The 15,677-nt window shown below is 37.3% G+C and overlaps 2 protein-coding genes across 2 annotated transcripts; one reads left to right on the top strand and one right to left on the bottom strand.

The window, feature by feature from the left end:
• The first annotated feature begins 8,671 nt into the window (after nucleotides 1-8,671).
• On the top strand, nucleotides 8,672-12,495 carry LOC132192766 (zinc finger protein ZFP2-like). The gene is made up of 5 exons (XM_059612867.1): nucleotides 8,672-9,332; nucleotides 9,754-10,022; nucleotides 10,566-10,895; nucleotides 11,552-11,878; nucleotides 12,102-12,495. The coding sequence occupies exons 1-5, from the start codon at nucleotides 8,936-8,938 to the stop codon at nucleotides 12,348-12,350; spliced, it is 1,572 nt and encodes a 523-aa protein (XP_059468850.1). The 5' UTR covers nucleotides 8,672-8,935; the 3' UTR covers nucleotides 12,351-12,495.
• A 36-nt stretch (nucleotides 12,496-12,531) lies between these two features.
• LOC132192765 (zinc finger protein 180-like) lies at nucleotides 12,532-15,517 on the bottom strand. Its single transcript, XM_059612866.1, has 7 exons — nucleotides 15,127-15,517; nucleotides 14,721-14,882; nucleotides 14,316-14,591; nucleotides 14,157-14,266; nucleotides 13,692-13,970; nucleotides 13,319-13,636; nucleotides 12,532-12,956 (listed from the first exon to the last, which is right to left on the bottom strand). The coding sequence occupies exons 1-7, from the start codon at nucleotides 15,268-15,270 to the stop codon at nucleotides 12,653-12,655; spliced, it is 1,593 nt and encodes a 530-aa protein (XP_059468849.1). The 5' UTR covers nucleotides 15,271-15,517; the 3' UTR covers nucleotides 12,532-12,652.
• Between the last annotated feature and the right edge of the window lie 160 nt (nucleotides 15,518-15,677).

Genomic DNA, 15,677 nt, shown 5'->3' on the forward strand with positions numbered 1-15,677 from the left:
AGTGTCTTTTACAAGTTTTTAATTAAAACCCAATCCAAATGCCACTCGAAGTCGATCTGCATTCGAAGTGCGACGGCAAAAAAAAGTTCCACCCAAGGAGAGTTGAAGGGAAAAAAAGTAAGTCGCCGGCCGCAAATTGGAATCTAGCGAGCGAGCGAACGAGCAGTGTGCAATTAAAAGCGGCAACAAACAAATAGATAAAATAATTGAGAGTGCACTTGTTTGTTGCACTTTTGAGAATCGAGGCCAGTTAGCGTTCGAGCGACTCTGCTGCAATGGCTTAGATAAAATTGGTCGTTATCAGAAACGAGAGAGGCGGCCATAGAACGAGTGCTGCGGAGAGAAAAAGAGAGGAGGGCTGGGGCCGACCGACGAATAAGCTACTTTTTGTTGTGGGCAGCCTTCAGGGGCAACGGCCGGTGCATTACGAGAGAGAATCGCCAAGGACAATGCACTTTGGCTCCAGCCCAACCTAACTTCTTCTTCTTCTTCTTCGCTCTCTCGCTTCTTTTTCTCTTTTCCCTCAGATGCTGCATGAGAGCTCGCCGCGCACCAAAAAAATGCACACGCCTGCATGGCGAGAGAATTGACTGCTTTTTGTCCGCCGAGCCGCGCGCACACCAACTGCAATTTCACAGGAATTTTCATTTTTGCGTCGTCGCCGATGGGTGAAATTATCTTTCGGATTGGAAATTGCTGCCGAGCGACGAGTGATTTTTGGCTGGTGGCAATTTTCTACAAACAAATAATGGATGAGCCATAAATTTAACTATTCTTCTCGGATAGGAATAACAAAGATTGCACGAATTTGTAGAATACGATTGTTGAAAAAAATTAAAATTAGGATTTTAATTCAACATTGATTTATTATTATTTCAGTTTTAAAGAAAAAATATTCTGAGTTCTACAATAAATTATTTAAATTAATGAAAAAAAAACTATCGAAGAAAAGCTGACTTCAAATTCAAACATTAAGAACCAGCACTCAGTCGTGAATTTTAACTTCAGGCAATTTTTTTTCACAAGAAAATCTCAAATTTTTGCTGTTTTTTTATTAATTAGCAATTTAAAAGAAAAAATTTAAATCAATTTTCATTTAAACCAAAGGAAATAATTTTAAATCTAATTTCTTAAAAGTCGGCAACATATTGAAACTGTAGTAAATACATTTGATTTACTATCATCCTTGATGAAAAAAAGCAAACACACAACACTATCTAGGAAGGGTTTTTTCTTTTAAAAAGAAAAGGAATAAATTTTTTGAAAAAAATAATAAGAAACAAATTAGCAAATATATAAAAAAAAAATGATAAAAAAATAAAATTATTCCTTGCCAAATTTTTTTCTATATTTAAAAAAGACTGCAATAAATTTGTCCGTTTCTTGGCTGTCGTCCGAAAGATTTCGCCGTTGACCGCGAGCTGCCTGCAAGTTGAAGGCCAATTATAATGAAAAGCGCACTCATTAGCGAGCCCTAGCGTACATGCATTTTCGCTAGGTTGAACGCTCTCTCAAATTAAATCAAAGCTGGCCATCCAAGGTCTGCAGGTTTCTTATTCGCCGCCGCTCTTTATTTTTATAACACGCTTTTTTTTCTTCTTTTACTTTTTGCGCGCCTTGATTTTTGAGTTGAATGCACTCTTTCTGGAAACGCGCGCGCAGCCGCCGCCTGCACCAGAGAGTGCATGTTTGGCCTAATGCGGCCCACCAAGGTCTGCCACATTAGTTGAATGCACCCTAACGCCGGTCCGGCACCCAAGGTCAGCTCCAGATTGTGCCTCCGAGAGAGCGACCCGACCGGGGTCTCTGACTCCGCAGAGCCGACGGCCGTGTGCGTTTTCGAGGCGAAAGCCAATTATTGTCAAAACGTAGGAAACGCGCGCGCGTGTGTGTGAGAAAATCACATGTACACTCTCGTGTGCATACTTTTCTCATTATGCTAATCGGGGCCCTCCTGTCGGCAATTACCTGAGAATGGGAGATGCAGCGGTTCATTTTCCCCGTCAAAAATTTCAGAAGATGCTGGGAAATGAGGGCAAAATTGAAAAATATTGCTAACGGGGAAAATGCAATTTTTATATTTTTATGATTTTGATTAAATTAGATTAAACTTACTACTTTCGTTTTTATTTAGACAGCTCTAATTAACCTTCGAGGAAAAGCCGCATTAAAAATCAAACACCGATAATAACTATTTTTAATATACAAATTTATAATGTTAAAAGTAAAATGTAATTAGAGAATTACAATTTTGTAAATGTAAAGAGAAATCTTATTTTCCATAGTTTCATTTAAATATATATAATTATCTTCAGTAATCAACCAAATAATTGATTTCTCTCAGTTATGTCAATTTATTTAAACTGAATTTATGTCATTTTGTCCCTCTGAAATCTAATTTTGAAAGTGATTACCACACTTAAAGACTTGAATGTTCAACCATATAACATTGGGTTGCTTCTCAGGTTTAGTAATAAACTTGTATCAACGCCGTCTTTTGAAACTTATTATTATTACAATTTTATTACAGCCGATTGAAAATTTCTCAATTTAGCGTTCATAAAAAATTTGCGGCTTGGAAAATTAAAATTAATTAAAGCATCGAATACCTGGCAGAAATTCTATGAACGGAAATGTTACCCAGATTATAAAGCATTGGTTTGGTTTACGAGCGCAAATAGAAATCAAGCAAGTAAGGCACTTATGCAGCCAGCGCGGCATCACTGAAGAGATATTGCATAACTTCGTTTCCAGTACCAAGTCACTTCAATAATAATGGAAATTCTTCATCCTTTGGGTGTATTAAAATACTCGCACAGATTGTTCACTTATTAAATTATTGCTTATTTTTACTTGAGAGTGTTTCTTTTATAAAAAAGGTATTTTTTAAATAAATAATTAAAAATGAGTTGAGAATTTAAATTTCTGTACATAAAAACTTCAAATTTTAAAATTATTTCCAATCCACGTAATTCTATACTGTAAAAGATACATAATTCTTTTTAAAAGTAAAATATATAGCATGATAGGAAAATTTTGCATAAGAAAAATCTCTTGAAGCCTGCGTACGAGTGCACAGACCCTTAACTATAAATTGTGACAATCACTCTATGAAATCTCGAGTCCACGCATCATGTTTGTAGCAATCATGTGTGTATTTTCTGGATTCGCAGTATTCGCACTCGTCAGGCTGCACAATTTTCTCCGGCTCCTGTGGAGAGTGCAGTTATACTCGAGACGCGCACAGTTCGAGTTCGCAGCATGCAAAAATTAACTGCACTCTGCGCTGGCTTAGTTAAAGTTAGTCATCAAGTGGCGCGCGGGTAAAGTGATCCTGGCACTGCGTATCGCGTTTTCCGGCAAATGCAGCAACTTTGCGCACCGCTAGAAGACAAACTGCAAAATGTTAGTCGGGGGCAAATTGCAGTTCAGCTCATGTAAATAGGAGGAATCAAGTTCCTGCTAAAAGATTTGCGCCAACTCTTGAGGGAAAAAAACTAACTAGAAAAAACATTTTCAGCCACACGCATGCTACTTCATTAAGGTTTCTTTCTTCTTAATATGAAAAGCACTTTGATTAAAAAAAAATCAGTGGATAAATATTGCGTACAAAATTTCTGTCTAGAAAGATGCAGCAGAGTATGAATGTAACAATCCAACTTGTGAAATAATGAATTTTTCCATTAAATTACAGTTGGGAGAATTTAATTCATCATCCAATAATTTTGATTAGATTAAACTGTTTTAAATCTGATCAATTTCATGAAAACTCTCAATAAATCTGAAACTATGCAATTAATTAATCAATAATTTTCTGAAAAAAAATTATTAAATCTTTCTACATATATCCTTCTTATTGTTAGTCAAATTTAATTTTTTTTATTTAAATTTTTTAGGTTTGAAAAAGTCCTTTCACGCATTAAATTACGCAGGAGAAAGCTAAAACGAGTTATTTAATCCATGATTATGAAAAGAGTTTGGCTGAAAAAGCGGTGCTGTTAATTCAAGGCCTGTTTGTTAAAACTGAGCGTTTTTACCAGTGAGGCAAACCGTGACAAACGGGCGTATAAAAGTGGCTGATTTAAAGTGCATTTCACCTTCTAACGCGCGACTCTGTACAGAGGTACGTATGTATATATTATGAGTGTGTTTTGTGCAACGACGTCTCTATAATAGTTTACAATCGCCACGCCGCTGGAATATTAAATGCAGCCGCCGCCGTTTGGTGCGTGCATACGTATGTATATGTTTAATTGAAAACCGTCTCAATGGCAGCAAAACGTCAATCTGTGCAAATTTATTTCTGGTATATACGATGCAGGAAAACAAGAAATCGCAAAACGTCAATCGAAAATGCACGCGTATACCAGGAAGTGTATTAACTCTCAAATCGGATTGGATTTGAATGCAGAAATAAAGCAGCTGTTCAGAGAGATAATTGCATAAAAGTCCCCACGGAACATGCAGTCGTTAGAAATGGAATTTAAATAAGGTGAAAAATTTTGCAATTTATTTGAACGGCAACAACGATTTATGGCTGTAATTGCCTTCAACCATCAATCATGAAAACAAATGACTTTTTTGTTACAGTAAGAATTAAAAAAGAAAATACTAACGCAGATTTTAGTTAACAGTAACAACTGTTCTCAATAACATATTATTTTAATTTTTTTTTTACAAAATTCAATTATTAATGATATAGGAATTAACTGGTGTCTGTGGTATGATCTTTGAAAAACTTGGAAAAACTTGTATCCATTAAAAAAAAAGACAGAAATTTTATTAAATTACAATATTTTTTTAATAATTGAAGATAATGGGTTAAAAATATAGGTTCTGACTTGAATTTTATTTTCAAATTATTTATTTTTAAAATTTCTTCTTCAACATTAGTCAAACACAAGAAATTTTGATGCAGAGTGATAAAAAAAATGCAAAAATATATTTACTGTTTTTTTAAATTTCATTATGATGTAAATCGATTTTAGTTTTAAAGAAATGTTCACAGAACTTTCAGGATGACCTAATTTTGAAAAAAACAATGCAAATTGAGAGGAAAAATTGCAGAAGTGGAGATGAAAATTTTGAAAAATATAAATTGTAACCCAATATTGAATAATTTTACCACTAATAAGGGTAAAGTTCAATTAAACCAAAAAAGGTATAAATTCAGTTAAATATTTTTTATGTTTAAATTAACATTTTTTACAGCAAACGAAAACAATTTTAACAAAAGATGCAGTGCGATTAATCTGTAAAAAAATCCTAAAATTATTTTAATCAGGAACTTGATTTTTTTTTATTTTCATAATAAATAGGTAGTTTTTATGTGACTTCATTGAGGACTTGCGCGTTTATATGCAATTTCGGTGCACTCTTTATCGGGTGCAACGATCGATTTTATCTCGCTGCGTGTGTGTTAGGGCAGGGCGAAAAGAGGGGGCCACCCAGCACGAGGCGTTGGGTGGGTGGAAATAATGCGTCAGAAAATGCACGCGCTGGCCCAGTTTCGCCGGCGGGTTGTTTGCTTGCTTTTCCGCCACACGCGGCCGCTTCTTTTTCTAGCAAGTGAGAGAGAAAGAGAATTGCATCACGGTGTCGCAATTTTATTTCATGCATTTTTACACTGCGTGGGACCGACCAAACGAAGGCAAGAACAAGTTGGCTGGAGGGGGCAACGAAAAATGCAGTAAGCCATGATGGCGGCCCAAGTGCATCGCAAGGGCGGTAGGGAGGGGGGCCTGAGCAAGAAGAGTGTGTGTGGGAAATGCAAGCGGCAAAAACGAGGTCATGGGCTAGCGGCTTTGGCTGCACACGCGCTTTGCACCGAAATGCAGCCAAAGAAGCTTTTTGTCAGTGTGTGTATGCAATGCACTTAGGTCGATCTTTCGCCGGTTCGTGCCCCGGGGAAGGCAAGGATAAATGCACACGGAGGGGAAGGGGTGCCGAGGTGGGGAGGGGGGCACCGATTCTTTCTTTCTTTTCTGCTGCATGTGTTTGTGCGGATGGATGGATGGGGCAATATCAAATATAATGCTTGTATTAAATCTATTTTCAAGGATCGTTCCAGAAAATAATAAGGCCGCACCGCGCGTGTCGATTTTGTAATCCTCCAAAGTGAGTCATGTGCGTACTCGACATGTGTGTGTGCAGTGCACGGCCGCGAAAAGCAAAAGCACCGGTGACACATTACGTCTCTTATTTTAAATAATTTTACTTTTTAATGTGTGCGTCTTCATCCGCTCGGACTAGAAACAGATTACGACTCGATTGGCACATCTCAAACGTCATAGACAGCAGAGCGACTTTTTAATTCAAAGCCGTCGCGTTTGACGATAAAATTGAAACGGAGCGTTTGTGGGTCACGGTTCGATTCCCTTCGATTTGCGTAAACACTTCTTCGGCCGGCACTAATTGAGACGTTGCAATTTTCAAAATGATGTAAATTAAACAGAGGAACGTTGAATTATAAATTTTAATTGAATTAGAAAAAGATTATTTAAAACTAGGTGACAGAGATTTTATAACACAAAACACTTGCATATACAAAAATGGCTAATTCTTTGGAGAAATTATTGTTTTAAACAAGGAAATCGAGGGAAATTGAAGCACTTTTAAAAACTAAAGAAAATCTAGAACACAAAATCTCCATTAATGGGTGCATTGTTTGCTAATTCCAAATATATTTTTATGATTGTTTGTGCTAAAAATTTTCATTAAAAATTATTTTCAAAAATACTTAGTGAAAATATTGCAGGCCATTTTATGAAAGCGAGAAATTAATTATATTAGAAAAATAGAGTCAACAGAGGCTAAATGGGTTGTTTTTTTTATGCTTAAGTTTAAGAAAAATTCCTGCTAGTGCCGTTTTTTTTCTAACAATTACTTATCTTTCAAACAAATTATTATTTCTAATATTTTAATGAATTTAAACAATGTGATTGTAACAATTGCACAAAAATATTAATCAGTCAAAGCAAAGGTCTATTAAAAATTCTAAAACAATACAGTGACCTTCGACTGATTTTCATTTGAAAGCTAATAATTCTATTATTTATAAGTAAATAAATCTCTTAGCTCAGCGAACATAGAGCAAAATTTTTTCCACAGCACATAAACGCAAAATTCTAGATTTAGCTGCACCAATTTTTCCCTTTTTATTAGATTAGGGTGAAGCGGTTCGTCGTCGGTTTAGTCACCCAACCGCCAAACGTGCGTGGTGCTCAACGGGTTGCGGTTGCAAATCGAGCGTCATCTGTTGCACGTCGGGGTAAGCGACGTGCCGAGCGGACGGCGAACGCCTCGGTGCCAGCGGCGCCCCGAGCGAACCGGCCGCGATTTATACACACACATGCTTGTTTGCGCCGAGAAAGAGAGAAAGAGATGCACATTCAAGTGAGAGCAAGAGCGCATTTAGCTGCTGCTTTTCCATTCCAGGCGGCACGACGTGTTGTGTAACTTGTTGAAAGTAAGAGCATCTCTCTCAACGTCTCTCGTATTATATATATTCATGTAGAAATGCTCTCTCGCTCTGCTTTGTTGCTGATGCACTTGTGTTTTATGAGGCGCTGCAGATCATCAGCCTTTGACGGCTGTTGAATGGCAATTGCATGCAAATTATACAAGAGTGTGAATCCTTCTTTCGCACAGAGACAACATTGTCAAGTTGAAAAACTCGTTGAAATAATAATTCAAGTGATGATACGATTGCCTTTGAAATGGGAACAAAAATGCACGCGAGTCACTTATGTGAATTTGATTTCTAAAACGAAATCGGGGACAGGAAATTAAAGGGAAAGTTTATCTTTTAGACCTGAATTGAATTTATTAAAGTTAAAAAATTTAATTAGGTCACATTTTGGTGTGTGTAGAGTTATTAGCACTTTTTTCAATGAAAATGTGAGCAATTTTTAATACGCAACCTGCGCGACATTGGTGTCAAGCAAGTTGCCTATACATGTAAATCTTTAGAGCAAGGAAAATGTATGGATAGATGAATAACAACAGGATTTTGGACGGAATTTTCTTTAAAATCCTCCAATATCTGTAAAAAAAATTATGTAAATTAAACAAATTTAATTTAATTTTAATGTAACAAAATTAAGGAACAGAAATTATTGCAAAGATCATTTCCAAAAACTGACAGACATTAAGAAGACATATTTAAACTCTCTTGTAAATTCAAAATAATTGCATATGAAAAGAAAAAAAATAAATTTCAATTTTTGAAAACTCTAATAATTAAATATTGTTTGTTAGCGCTCGGATTTCACAAAATTTTAAACCGAATTTTATCTAGCATGACTTTTAAATTTAATTTTGAGCTAAATTTTTGTAATCAAAGTTAAAAGTTGTACTCGATTGAGTTTCATTCAATAAAAGAACTGGATGAAACCTTTAAATAAATGTTTAAAAAGCTAATTTTCACATTTAAATTAAACTTTTGAACCACTTTTTGCATTATTACAAAATAAAATAAGAAAAATCGCATGCAAATGTGAGGGTTTACGGCAATTAAATTTATTTTACTTTTTTATAATTATATGAACTTATTTTGTATTATTTTGATATTCCTTGAAAAAAAAAGAATTTAACATCAAATTTTCAATAAAATTATTGAAAATAAAGAAAAACATCAAGACTTTCTTTTCCTCGTATATTAATTTGGTTTTTTTACTGATAAAAATAATTAATGGAAACTAATGAAGTTGGAGAATAAACTTAAATTAAGTTACAATTCTCGTCCACGTTAAATTCCTGAAAAAACTATTGCGTCTTAAGAAATCTCGAATTTCTTTTCTTCCCTGCAATGTAAACAAGTCGGTACCCCTCCGTGCCCCGATGTGGCGCCCATTGAAAGCTGCACGCCTGCTTTGCATCAGATGATCCAAAAGCGGCAGCCCCGAAATAGCCTCAGTCGGTCGAGTGAGCGAGAATGGAGAGCTACCGCTGTCCCGTGTGTCTGCACTCGAGTTTTAACTCGCTGGTCGCCCTGTGGCAGGGCCTGATGAGCGGCGCCAGTCGGCGCCTCGCGTGTCCCGTGTGCGACGAGGTGATGCTCGGACTCGACAAACTCACCCTCCACCTGTACGGGCACCTGCCGTCGCACCCCGCGACCGCAGCCCTTCCGGACACGGCGGTGCAAATCGCCGTGCAGACGCAGCCGAGTTTCCTCAAACCACCGTCGGCGCCACCGCTGACGGCGCCGCAACAGACGTGTCCTGCCGAAAACCAAGCGGGTGTTGTCATTCCGTGTCCTGATTTGGAAATGACCATTGGTGGCGTGGTTTGTGTGCAACAACAAGAACAACAACATCAATCAATTGTACACGGTGAGAGATAATTAAGTATAAAATTAACATTAATTTGACAATCTCTAATTTTATTTCAAGGAATTATAAGATTTATTAAGAAAAAGATATTATTTTATGAAAAAATATTCTTAAGCAAGAAGAAATAATTTTGCGAATTTTTACCAAAACATTTTGCTAAATATTTCTAATTTGATGCAAAAAAAATTATAATAATGAAATTTTTAATGGGTTTATTTAACATATTAAATTGCAATTTTTATAAACTTTCAGACAAAATAAAACTTGGAAATATTTTGTATAAAAAATTAATTATCTGTATAAATACAAATAATGCTTTTATTTAAAAATTAATTGCTAAATTCTTAGTTTTCCAAATTTTAGAATTCCGTTTTCATTTTAATCTTAACTTTTTTTTTCTTTTTCTTCTTGTAAATTTCAGGTTGCAATCAATGTCGAGAGTGCGGTATCTCCTTCTCCAGTCCGGAAATGCTCGCCTCTCACACAAACCTCGTGCACCCTTGCCAACCTGGTCCGAGCGAGCAAAAAGTTGACCCCGACCAGCAGCACGCGTGTCACTTGTGCTCGCGCAAGTTCAAAATGAAAGGTTCGCTGATGGTCCACATGAGGTTTGTCCACGGCGGCGCCCGAAAAGAGGCGGCGAAGCACAAAAAGCAGAGCAAACAACCGCCGTCGCCGTCGCCGCAGCAGGTACAGAAATAAATTGAAATTAATGCACAGCTGCCGTCGCGGCGGAACACGCGTGTCTCGAGCTCGGGAGAATTTGGGACGAACACAAATACAATATTTCAAGATGATGAGAACGGAAGAATTATGTTTAGTTGTTTTACAACGGTGAAGAAATAAAACGTTATTCTCAGATCCAGGCTTCACGTTGAAATCAGAATTAAAAATTTACTATTGACAAATATTTGAAATCTGAACTCATTGATTTATATTTGAGTGATAATTATAATTATTCAAATGCTTCATTTAAAGCAATCAAAATAGCAGATTTTGCTACAGTAAACTTACCAAATAAAATAGCAAAATTAATATTATTTCTTGCATAAAAAATTACAAATTTTGATCAAAGACTAGGAACAATTTCCTGCTTTCAATGTTTGGAAATTCAAGAAATTTTAAATCAGAAAAAAATGGAAGAATTTGAATTGTTTGATAGTAAAAAATTTAGAATAAAATGATTTTACAATTGAGCCTCCATTACAAGCCATTTTATTTTTTTCATTCTAGAATCAAAAATCGCCGCCTATGGTGTCACACATAGAGTCCTCAATGAGCAGCCCACCTTCTTTTCCCTCATTATCCGATCTGAAGGAACACCTTTCTCCCATCGAACCTTCCTTTCACGAGCAGCCAAACTCAAATTTGGCGCCTGCAACCCCCCTGGAGTCTCCCAGTGGACAATTGTACCAAATCCAGCAGCCGGGCAAAGAGGACGGGAACAGCCAGAATCAGTGGAATCAACTCGTTTCCTCATGTCTCAACGAGAATTTCAAATGGGACAATAAGTTGTGGGAGTGTGAAGTATGCGGCAAGAAATTCACCACTAAGTATTTCCAGGTTTGTTTAAGGAAAAAATTAAAAGATTCATACTAAAATTTATTTGACTTTTAATTTCTTAAATTATATGAATTATATTTTAAGTTGACCCTAGTTAATATTGATTTGATTAAATTTCTGAATTGCATAATAGTAATAAGAGAATTATATTTTTTTGGTTGAATCTGACAATATTGTTCTCCTTTTTGCATTTATATAAAATTAAATCTTAAATGTAATGTTAAAAACAATATATCGCAATATTTCCAATTGATTATTATTATTCATAATTCTAAGAAGCAATCAAAAACTTTTCCCGCAAGCAAAGCTCAGCTTAGGCTATCCGCTCTGCTTCTCCTTTGAGCGGGTTGCATATCCCTTCGCCTGAAGGATGAAATCTCTAGACTTGTCTATTTGTCTATGCAATCCCCTACCTCCACTGTTAAATGAATGCAACTCGCCTTGAATTCAATTAAGATTAAAATTTTTAAGTAAAAAAACTTATCAGAACCGAATAATTTTAAATTATTTGCAAAAAAAAATAAAAAATTGCGTTGGTATAAATTTAAAAATTCAAAGAATTTTGTTTCTCACGATTTTTTCAATAATTTTGCAAAACAAATAAAAACAAGTTTTGTACTCACCAATTGGCAATTTCGGTTGCATCTCTGTTGCAGAAAAAGCACCAGCGACTGCACACTGGAGAGCGGCCGTACCAGTGCGGGACGTGCGGCAAGAGTTTCGCCTTCCAGCAGTCCTTCCACAAACACCTGCTTTACCACACAAGCGCCAAGCCGCACGTGTGCCAGGAGTGCGGCCAGGCGTTCAAGGAGTTGTCCACGCTGCACAACCATCAGCGAATCCACACCGGCGAACGACCCTTCGTCTGCGAAACGTGCGGAAAGGCCTTCCGCCAGAGGGTGTCTTATCTTGTGCATCGCAGGATTCACACCGGCGCCCTCCCCTACAAGTGCACCGCCTGCAATAAATCGTTTCGATACAAGGTTAGAAAGGGCACAAAAACACTTTGTGAATAACTTTAATTTTTTTTCTCAATTTATCTATGCAAGTCAAAATTATTTTATTGTTTTGCTTTTTTATCAACAATAATTTTTTGAATTTTTTTAAACAAATTTTTCAAGCTGTTAAAAAATAACAGCAAACGGTGGAGTTTCAAAAATTAATTAAATTGTCTGCAGTTGAACAATAAAAAATTTTCTCTTGCAGGTCAGTCAAAGAACCCACAAATGCACAGCCCAGCCTCCAGGTGACCTTGTGAGGCAAAGCGACCTAGTGCAGCGATTGATGTCTCGGAACGCAGCTGCAACTGCCACTGCCCCCAAAGAACCAGAAGTGGAGCCTCTACAGCCTGATCCGCCACCCCAACCTATGGTCATCATTCAGCCTGCAGAGCCGCTTTTGACCATAAATGAGGAATCGCTCCGGCAGCTTTTGGCCATTTTTCCACCAAATTGATCATCAAAAAATCTGGCATTTCCCCCGAAAGTACAAAAATGGATTATTGTGTGATAATTTTCCCACTTATGCATTTCAAAAGCAACAAATCAGTTTTGTGGCTATAAACTAATAAATTTGAGTTAAGTAATTTCAATTTTTCTTTTCATGAAGAGATGAAATTTTAAAAATCAAATGGTATTCTCCATTGATCACGGACGATCAAAATTTATTGATCAGCACAATCGATCGTACTAAAACTACAAGTTTTTGATGCAGTTAGGTAATGTATAGAAAAAACAGTGCACATTTCACTATTGTATCTACGATTGTTCCTCCTTCAACGCCACAATTTGTACATATGTGTTGCCGTCCTGATCTTGGCCAGTCGCGACCGCCTCCAGGTCATCTGAGGTTGCAGTGAGCTGCACAATCTGTACATAATTGTTCCTCTGCTCAGCAAGACTTTCAACAGTTTCGTCTGCACTTGGCAGCTCCACAGTGTTCTGCATGTCATCTTCAGACTTATTCTGAGGAGCGTCAGCATTTCCTTCCATCTCTCTGTGACGAGCCAGATGGTTCATGAGGTACTGTCTCAGGGCAAATCTCTTGCCACACTTCATGCACCTGAAGCGCAGAAAACGATCAAATATTTTGACGTTTCAAATTAAAACAAAGAGGGCCAAAATCAAACACACACTTCTCTCGTTTAAATGTTTCAATCTCTTTACAAATATTGGAATTAAAAAAATCATTGTAATAAAACTATTGTGGTTTTCAATAAAAGTTAAATTCAATTAGTTTTAATTTGAAGAAATATTTAAAACTAAAATATTTTAAACAAAATGTTTTCTATCTTTTCATCTGAATTATACATAATATCTTTTTCCGTATAAAAAAGTAGCCTCCATTTATGGATTTCAATATTTTTTAAATCAAGAGTTTCATGATGATTCAGTAATTTGTTTTTTTCGTCAAGTATTTAATACCTGAAGGGTCTATCGGGAGCTTCGTTGGTGTGAGTTGAGACATGCAGAGAGTAATAGTGCTTCATGGTGAATGTTTTGCCACATGTATCACATACATAGGGCCCAGTAGCACCGTGGGTCTTTCTGTGTTTCAGCAGGTTGTCTCGTCTTGAAAATGACTTGGTGCAAACGTCACACTCGTGCATCTTTTCTCCAGTGTGACAAGTGGTGTGACGTATCAAGTGCTCCTTTCTTGCAAATGTTTTGTTGCAAACTGTGCATGGATATGGTCGTTCTCCCGTGTGCAATTTGCTATGCTGGAGAAGATGCTCTTTCCGTCTGAAATAAAATCACAGAAATAAAAGTAAAAATAAAATCAATTCTGGACACCTACTTGAAGGGCCTACTGCAGACTTCACACAAATAGCACGCTTCGTCAGATGTCGACAATTTCGAAGCTGAAGAATTGGCTTTGACTGGAACAATGGTGACTTGGACGCCACCACACTCGTGCTCGTTGAGCTGCTGATTAGTGTAGAAGGTTTTGTGGCATCGACTGCAGTTCAATGTGCCCAATGTTTCATCGTCCTCACTTTGAGCACTTGCATTGGTAACTGGTGTAACTGACACCGGTTTGATCCGCAAGAATTCTCCAATTTGGTCTATAGATCCTCTAAATAAGAAAAATAATAATTAAGTTTATTATAATTTATTGAGAATTTTTTTTTACAGTGGAAAAATATAAAAAAAAAAAACAAAAAAAAAAGGACAGCATTTCCTTGCAAATTGAAAATTAGAGTTTCTAGGTTCTTTATATTTTTTGAAGTAATTTTATAAATTTAAGTTTTCCCGCTCTTACCTCTCCACGTCCTCAGATTTCACAGATTCGTCCTTGTCCTTGATGAAGTCAAATTCCATCAATAGCGTTTCGTTCTCCTCAATCTCCTCCTCCTCAACTTTCTTGTAGTCCTAATTTATAAAATGTTAAATAAAATCCCAAATTAACATTTTGACAAACCTCTTCCGAGGGTCTCTCATCATCTTCAACCACAAATTCAAACTGCTGCACATCTCCATGGTCTAGCTCTACAGGGTGAATTTGAACCTCGGCAACATGTTGGATGCTTCCAATGCGAGGAATTGGATCTTCCACTGCTGCGGAGGTTTGTTGGACTACCTGCGGGGCCACTGTCTCGATTCTCGTGATGTTGATGTCGGGCTTGACCAGAGGTTCCAGTGGAAGCTTATTACTATGTTTTGACTTCTTCTTAGGCGGTGCCTCTTTCACATAGCACTAAATTGAAGGATATTTTGAATTAAAAAAATATAAGAACAAAAAAAGAGCTCACTAATTGTTAATTAAAGATATCTCACAATCAGCAGAATTTTATATATTTAATTATTGGATAATAAGTAAGTTTACCTTTCCAGTTTTTCTGAATTCCTCGTTGAATTTCAGTGATGAATAATAGCTCTCGAGCATTGCCTCGGCATTAATGCAGGCTTCTCGGAAGTCGTAGAAACTTTCCAGCCTCTCAACGCAGTCTGCGCATACAATGTTGGGCAACGAATCTCCTTCCAAGATCTAAAATTGGAAATTTCTAAATAATACACAAGTCAAATTATAAGAAAACAAAATTTGAAAGTTCAAGGACACGTACAAAAATTCTCAATAGGAAGAAGAATGTTATCTAAATAATCTCTTTAAAAAAATGTACTATTGAAAAAAAATCCTGAATGAACTTCCCCGCGGGAAGTCTCTTCTGTAGTACGGGATGAGCGGGGAGGGGGTGTGTCGCCCTAACTTTGAATTTCAAAGTCCTACTGACCTGCAAAGGTAGACAAATCTGGATTTTGGTCAGCAGCTGCTTCCGCTGACCCTCCTCCCTGAAGATGTGCACCTTGGTGCCCTCGCTGGACGTGCACAGGCGGCACAGTTCGTAATAGTTGGCCCTTCGGTAGCCGGCGGCCATCGTCCCCCCGGATCGATACGCCACTTCTCCTCCAGCCGTCCTGCACCCTTCGACCTGCCCCTCAAGTCCCTCCACGCCGTCGGCAGAAACTGCGACGAGGCACCGCTGGCCGAATTGGAGCTTTCAACACGCGGAATCGGTTGTTTCGTCGGCCGAATTGCCGAAATTCGGTGAAATAGCGAACAGCACAACAAGCGCCCTTTAGATGTTTCGGTTTGTTTGCGCGGTGAGTGATACCGGTTGTTTTTACCGGTGAAAACGTAATGCTTTTAACGTAGGAAGGACGAGAACCGGTTTATAAACCGGTGACAGACGGTTCTACCTAGGTGGCAGCACGCAAGGAGAGGAAACACGAAAAAAAGAGAACTGCAGGGGAGCAGTTTTTCCGAGTTCAATATTTTCAATAT

The sequence above is a fragment of the Neocloeon triangulifer genome, unplaced genomic scaffold, assembly GCF_031216515.1.
Source record: "Neocloeon triangulifer isolate White Clay Creek 2 clone unplaced genomic scaffold, ASM3121651v1 ptg000003l, whole genome shotgun sequence".
NCBI classification, from domain to species: Eukaryota; Metazoa; Arthropoda; class Insecta; order Ephemeroptera; family Baetidae; genus Neocloeon; species Neocloeon triangulifer.

Coding starts and splice junctions, on each gene's coding strand:
- LOC132192766 (XM_059612867.1), top strand. CDS start 8,936: ATGGAGAGCTACCGCTGTCCCGTGTGTCTGCACTCGAGTTTTAACTCG. Junction 9,333..9,753: donor ACATCAATCAATTGTACACG/GTGAGAGATAAT, acceptor TGTAAATTTCAG/GTTGCAATCAATGTCGAGAG. Junction 11,879..12,101: donor ATAAATCGTTTCGATACAAG/GTTAGAAAGGGC, acceptor TTTCTCTTGCAG/GTCAGTCAAAGAACCCACAA.
- LOC132192765 (XM_059612866.1), bottom strand. CDS start 15,270: ATGGCCGCCGGCTACCGAAGGGCCAACTATTACGAACTGTGCCGCCTG. Junction 14,592..14,720: donor AATTCAGAAAAACTGGAAAG/GTAAACTTACTT, acceptor CCTTCAATTTAG/TGCTATGTGAAAGAGGCACC. Junction 13,971..14,156: donor AAATCTGAGGACGTGGAGAG/GTAAGAGCGGGA, acceptor TTTCTTATTTAG/AGGATCTATAGACCAAATTG.